Raw genomic sequence first — 7,103 nt, forward strand, 5'->3', positions numbered from 1 at the left:
CGCTGTGGCGTGGGATTGTGACAGGGATTCAATGTAAATAGTGAGCACCCTCTCCCTCGCAGAGACCCAGAAGGTCACTTGGGGGCTGGTTCCCCTGTTACCGTTGCGTTTGCTGTGTTGGCCACGGTCACACGCGGACGGTGATATTCACTCGGGTTTGGCTTCTAGTTTGCTGTCGCTCTTGACATTTAATCGCATCCATCAAGACTGAAGGGGAGGGAGATTTTGAGGTTAGACTGGACAGTACGTTCACTGTTTGAGGCTTTATTGTGCGTTAGATGGACTGTTATAAGCTAAAATTGTCACACCTTTAATTTTTTAGATCATCCAATATGCATTTTTAAATTATTATTTTTTATTTGAAATTATAACAATTTTTGCATTTCCAACTTTTATCAGATGCAATCTTTAGCCCATGATCTAGTTCAGGAGCCCTTCTCCAGCAACTTGTAGATTCTAGCTCGTTACGTGGTTCAAATCCCAATAGTGCTCGCCGAATCCGCCCTTTTTGTCGGCCCACTTGACCTGGATTGAAACAGAAAATGAATGTTATTGATCTGGTAGCTAACCTCTGGTACTATAGAACTAAGTGCAATCATAACTACATAAAATTAATTAGACATTATACCCGCTTCTGAAAGATTCCGGCCCCGCGGGATCCCCGCTCGTGCTGTTCGACGTAGTGCTGATCGTTGCCACGTTTGGACCCGGCGTTGAACGAACCGTCACCGAAAAAGTTAAGGTAGCTGAAGCAGGAAAGAGGAAGCGTTAGTGGGTGATTGGTTAGTACTTAACGGTAATAGTTGGTTGTTCAATGTTTTCATTAATATTTGCTATTATTTTATGACAATAACTTAAAGATATTCGTTGACTTGTGTTGTTCTATTTTCCTAACCCTTCCACAACCACGAGATTTTCATTAAATTTTAGTAATCTCTGGTTAGAAAATCGTATAATTATTGTGCTGAGACAAACAACAAAGTATAACAACATTACTTTTCCCTGATGTCGATGATTCTTGTGATCCTGACGTTCGTACCGCTCTTCCCAGCCATCCTGAGTCTCGTACAGATGACCAAACTCCAACTCCAGGGGAGACTTTTGCTCGCAGTAGAGATCCCTATTAAAAGTTTTTTTTTCCTGTGATCGATTCTATTCTACAACTGTCAAATACTCACTGAAAGAACTTTACATCATCCGGTAAACTGGCCTGCCTTCCAGAATCTTCATCCCCCTCTACCAACGGTTCCGCCCGTTCGTACGAGAACACGTGCGGATCCGACTCCTCGTACCTCCTCGGAGCATCCATATCCAACTGCACCCGCCGTCCAACGCGCCGTTTAATTGGATCTTTCACTTTCTGGCGACCTATCACACCCCTGCCTCGATCGACCCCCTCACGATGCTGCACTTTTTTCTGCCTCTGCAGTCGATCACTTTCAACCCCCGAACGCCGTCCATACCGTTCCCGAAGTGCCCGCCCCTCGGCCTCCAGCTGCCGGTGGCCATCCCAGTGCGAGAGGGCTTCCCGGTGACCGCTCAAGTACCGCGAGGTGTCCACGTGCAACCTCCGGCGATTGTACTCCTCGACCGGGTCTTGACCTTTCACGTAACTTGGATAGTGGTGCCGGCCGCGCGCACTCGCGGCAACCTTTGGCGGTGGGTCGTTGCGGTTAAGGTTCCCCGTAACCGGCTCGATCAACTCGACGTCACGGGGGTAGCCACCGTTCACTCCGCTGGTCAGCAGCAGGGCCGCGCCCAACGCCCAGCCCAGGGTTGGCTGCCACCGGGGTCGCGGGAAGGCGGTGACCACTAATAAGGCCATAATTGGGGGAGCAACCCTGCTGTTGCAACACTGCTTTTTTCGGACTCGTGCAGTTATTAGCACTTACTTGCAGCTGGGGAGGACGGAGTGGTTCCGGATTTTCGCGAAGGGAGAACTTTCATTTCGACTTTAGAGATGGTACGAGAAACTTAGAGGGTAGTTGATTTAGATTCGATGACAATCGGACAAAGATTGAAAGTTGGCGATTGATGTGAGATCGAATTTATAGACAATTAAAGCTGATAGTTGAAACTGGCGGTACTAAAAATTTTCTTTGAATCGTTCGTGCAGAACAAAAACCGCAGCATTAGTTCCGAAGATAATTGAATTTAAGGTATGATCGATTTGAGGTAAATAACACCGACCAGCGCCGTACCTAGGGGTTGGCGCCAGCCCTTTGGGAGTTGCCAAAATCGATGATAGTACAAAATTTCCATGTCAGTTAAAAAATCCTCATTATTAGAAAGGGCAAACGTCAAAAAACAATTACAAATTTAAACGATCGAGCAGTGGATGCAAAAATGAATATCATCATACAAAAAATAATTTTAAGTTTTGATTAAATGTTATGTCAAGGAAAGGATATGGTTTGGAAATATTTTTGAAGGGATTTTTGTTGAGGAAATATAATGCATCGATGTTCCCCTTGCCATTTTTCGATCAACCCAGTAGCATACGGTAACCGAACTGATTTGTAATTTTCACGTTAATTTGGCTGTGAATCAAAATCAGACAAATTGATAGTCATTTTTGAATTTCTGTAAAATAAGAATTGTATTAACATTAAAATATTTCAAAAAAAAATATATCTAAAGTTTTAAAAAAATGGCGTTTGTGAAATTTTTGGGACGATTGCCCTCTTTGAAAGAAACTTTGTGCACTAAAATTGGCTTACTTGATTTATAAATACTAGAATTTTGAATTAAAGATATCGTTTTAAGATTTGAACGGCTGTTAAATTTCACCAATAAGACTTATTTTTGTTTCCAAATAAAACGTTTGTTTTTCAGAGCACATAAGTCTGCTCTAAACATAACCTTTTTTTTGCTTAAGCGGTGTTGATTAAATTGCTACACACCTAATTTTTTCTGCTGGATTTCGAAAAGAAATCAGATCAGCTTATCGCTTATCAGATATATTATTCAGGCTATTGAAGTGTTATTTTGCCAAAATTTACACATTTATTTTTTAAATGTATAAAAGCTCTGGTAATAAGGGGATATTCATTTTATTTTTGAAAATTGAAACAAATAATATTTTCAAGATTCAAATTTATTTATATTGGCTTTGTGCGAAAACAAAAATTAATTACCTTGACTAGACAATTTTATTTTTCTAATTAAAAATTAGTCATCAAAAATCAAGAAATATTGATTAAAAGAACTAATGCAAAACATTATTCAAAAAAATATATATTTATAAAAAAAATATACCATCGTCTGTGCGCATTTTGCATGTTGAAAAAAAAAAATATACGCTTAAATTTCTTTCTTATGGCATCCATTGCCAAATAAGCTATACTTCTTTGTGAAATACTCAACATTTTTAACAAAACTACGTATTTTTGCAAAACTACTAGAAATTTCAGTTTTTTATAATACCAAATGATCAGGATTTTTTATACATTTTGAAAGCAATATTTTTTTTGTGAAGTACTTGAAATTTTCACCAAACTACGTAATTTTGATAAAAAAAAGCACTCAATATTTCCGTTTTTTTACAAAATGAGTATCAAATGATCAAGATGATTCATACATTTTGAAAGTAATAACAATTTTTTAAGAAATACTTAAAATTTTCGCTTAACTAAGTTTATCAAAAAAAATATATAAATAACAATATGGGTATCAAATAACCGGGATTTTCCATACATTTTGAAATTATCAATATATATGTAAAATACTTAAAATTTTTGCCAAATTACGTATTTTCGAGAAAAAAATTACTTGGAATTTCCGTTTTTTGCAATATGGATATTTTTTTGGGATTTATTCATTAATTTTGAAAGTCATGGCACAAAATTTTGAGTACTCTCAAAAAAGTACTATAACTTTCAAAAGTTATACAAAATTTTCGATCATTAGATACCCACAATTAAAATAATAAATTCTGACTTTTTTTTAATAAAGAACATAGTTTTGTGAGTATTTACAAAAAAAAAAAACCATAGAAATTTATTAAAAAAATCATTAAATAGCCATCTTGTATAAATTTTTTTTTTTTCAAAACATGCGTAGTTTTGTGAATATTTTTAGTATTTGACAAAAACTATTATTACTATCGAATTGTATGAAAAATATCTGGTTATTTGATACCCAATAACTGAAATTTTTAGGATTTTTTTTCTCGAAATTACGTAGTTATGTGAAAATTTTGAGCATTTAAAAAATGTGTTCTTACTTTCGAAATGTATGAAAAAAATCCCGATCTTTTGATACCGTAAACTGGGGTGACTTTGATAGCCCGGGGTGTCATTGATAGAAATTTGATTTGGCCACTAATTTTGTTACATCCAATGTGACTGTTAACATTTTTGCATACATGTTTGATAATAAGCTATCCCTTGATGCTTACATACACAAAATTCTTAAAAATGTTTAGATATTCATTTGACGGGCATTTGAAAAACCTATCAAAGTCACCCCGGGCTATCAAAGTCACCCCAGTTTACGGTACCCGTTTTGCTGAAAACAGAAATTTCTACTATTTTTTTCGAAAATACCTGATCTTGTGAAAATTTTGTGTATTTCAAATATTTGGTTATTGTTTTCGAAATGTATGAAAAAATCTCGACTATTTGTTACCCATATTGTAAAAAATCGAACATTTTCAGGTTTTTTTTCGAAAATACATAGTTTTGTCAAAAATATGAGAATTAATATAACGTGTTTTTACTGAAATTTGCAGAATTTTTTTTCGAAAATAAAAAGTTTTGTGAAAATTTAGAGTATTTTCAATTTTTTTTTGTTATTGCTTTCGAAATGTGAGAAAAAATCCCAATTATTTGATACCCAAATTGTAAGTAACTTCATACGTAATTTTGTGAAAAATTTTAGTTTTTCAAAAAATCTATTACAATTTTTGAAATGTGCTAAAAAATCTCGATCATTTGATACCCATAATGCAATAGGGTAATTCTCCGCCAACTCACACATCAGTTGCCATGACCCCTCTTCGGTTTGCGTGAAACTTTGTCCTAAGAGGTAACTTTTGTCTCTGATCACGAATCCGAGGTCCGTTTTTTGTTATCTCGTGACGGAGGGGCGGTACGATCCCATCCATTTTTGAACATGCGAAAAAGAGGTGTTTTTCAATAATTTGCATCCTGAAACGGTGATGAGATAGAAATTTGGTATCAAAGGGACCATCGGCGGTTGAGTGTATAGACAATGCTTCAGTTATACACGCCTCGGTTTTGCATCACCCATATGCGGTGCTAAACCAAGGCATGACTGTAAATCATTTATCACAATGCTTTTCATGGGATCTTCAAGAACGATGTGTGAAATGCAAATAGTTTTTTTCTCGATTTGATTCATGTTATGATGCATAGAAACTTTGAGAACAATTTTTATTATTTTATTTTAAGTACTAGGTCACTACCAAAGTTGCTACAACATTGCCCTGAAAAGCCCAATTCGTAATCGCCAGCAATAATTCCCTTTCGTGACATAATATCTGTTACATCCAACTGCTGGGCAGGCCCAATCATGTCCATACTGAGACCCCATTGCTGGCCACGCAGCACCCTAACCCACTTGTTCGGTGAAAACAAAAACAACAAACGGAAGCACAACCACTTTGCAAACACGCTATGAATTACCGACCGATGCTTGTTGTGCTTTCAGTCGCGATTACGTGCGATTTTTCTTTTGCATCGATTTGATTTTCCCTTTCTTCGGGCAAGTCATCGGACAAAATGGAAAACCAACCAACTGTTAAATCAGTTACAAATCGATGGTGGTGCACGCTGTTGGCGCATGTAGTTTTTCATTTTATTAAGTTAAGTGCCAACTTGCGGTGGAATGGTTATTACGGCAAGAGATGATAACACCTTCCCTGCAGTGAAATTGACAACTAAAGAAAGGGAAGTATTTACAGTCACTGATCGTTGCACGTCTTTTTAGTGTAAGATCGGCGACAGTTTGGGAAAGACAGCCCTCGTTGAAAGGTAAAATGATTATTAAAAGTTTGGCAATGGCATTGGTTGTTGGAGTACTGATCATTTGTACCGTTGATGGTCAATTGCTAAATAATGGTAAGTTAACCGTTCTTTTCAGATGATCGATCCCCAAACCATGTTGTTCTTTCCCAGGGAGATCTTCAAGCTTCAAACATCTCACCGGAGTTCAACCAACTTCAACCCAATTGCCGCGGACCCCACTAGCTGCGAAAATGACCGCAAAGGTGGCCAGCAACATCGGCGCTGAATCGATGCAATATCGCCATTACAAACGACCCCACGAAGACGACGCAGATGATGATGATCAATATCGTGATCGTGATTATGACAGCAGCAGCAGCAGTGATGCCAGGAAGCTACCCACTGGGGTCAGTGGGCCGGTGCATACTTACATCAAGACGGACAAAAATGCCAACTTCAAATGGGGCGTAAGGCACTTTGCTGGGCGGCGGTACCGGGGATGAAAGAAGCAGGCGAGGTCAACGGTTGATGAAGAGCTGACCGTCGAGGTTCGCACATATTGTGGAATCACCGCTGCTGGGTTGTTTATTGTGGCGATTATTATTAATGAACAGCTTTTAGCATTATATACATAACAGCGCCGAAGAGTGTATAATATAGGCAGCTTTTGCTTCCTAGAGTGAATCAGCCAGTTTTCGAATAAAGTTGAGGGCTTAAAGTTCAGTGCATGCCATTCGGCAGCATGCCAATATTAAGTTAAACTACCCTAATAAACTGATTTAAGTCGCACCGCTGCTCATCCATAGGCATGCAATCTTATAGCCAATATGTATTTCCACTGATTTAGTTTGTTTTCTTAGGAAGTTAGTTTGTCCAAAGAGAGGAAACTATAAAGCTTAAGCTTATTGTGGCTAGTTTGGAGTGGGAATAATTAACTGCATCCGAAACAATCCTGTTTTTTGTTTGTTTTGTGAGTTTGCAAATTAGCAATATTTCCTGACTGAAAAAAAGATCTTTCAAAAATCTTAAATAATGAAAAACAACGTTAGGCTCGCTGACAACATTATCGGCCTTGAAAAAAAAAACTATCTGGGACTTTTCCATTGCAGAAAAAATGATTTTCAGCTGTTCAAA

General features: G+C 37.6%; 2 protein-coding genes across 5 annotated transcripts; one reads left to right on the forward strand and one right to left on the reverse strand.

Moving 5' to 3' along the window:
• Positions 1-341: 341 nt before the first annotated feature.
• LOC119770163 lies at positions 342-2,062 on the reverse strand. Of its 4 annotated transcripts, XM_038264574.1 has the most exons (4): positions 1,179-2,062; positions 1,040-1,120; positions 629-746; positions 342-525 (listed from the first exon to the last, which is right to left on the reverse strand). In XM_038264574.1, exons 1-4 carry the CDS (start codon positions 1,823-1,825, stop codon positions 457-459), a joined length of 915 nt encoding a protein of 304 aa, XP_038120502.1. In that variant the 5' UTR covers positions 1,826-2,062; the 3' UTR covers positions 342-456. The 4 variants fall into 4 exon arrangements, with proteins under 4 accessions (XP_038120502.1, XP_038120504.1, XP_038120503.1 ...); XM_038264576.1 differs by lacking the exon at positions 1,040-1,120; XM_038264575.1 differs by lacking the exon at positions 629-746 and having other exon boundaries at positions 997-1,120.
• A 3,911-nt stretch (positions 2,063-5,973) lies between these two features.
• LOC119770478 lies at positions 5,974-6,776 on the forward strand. The gene is made up of 2 exons (XM_038265457.1): positions 5,974-6,083; positions 6,141-6,776. The coding sequence occupies exons 1-2, from the start codon at positions 6,002-6,004 to the stop codon at positions 6,470-6,472; spliced, it is 414 nt and encodes a 137-aa protein (XP_038121385.1). The 5' UTR covers positions 5,974-6,001; the 3' UTR covers positions 6,473-6,776.
• The last annotated feature ends 327 nt before the right edge of the window (positions 6,777-7,103 follow it).

Source organism: Culex quinquefasciatus, chromosome 3, assembly GCF_015732765.1.
Source record: "Culex quinquefasciatus strain JHB chromosome 3, VPISU_Cqui_1.0_pri_paternal, whole genome shotgun sequence".
Taxonomy (NCBI): domain Eukaryota; kingdom Metazoa; phylum Arthropoda; class Insecta; order Diptera; family Culicidae; genus Culex; species Culex quinquefasciatus.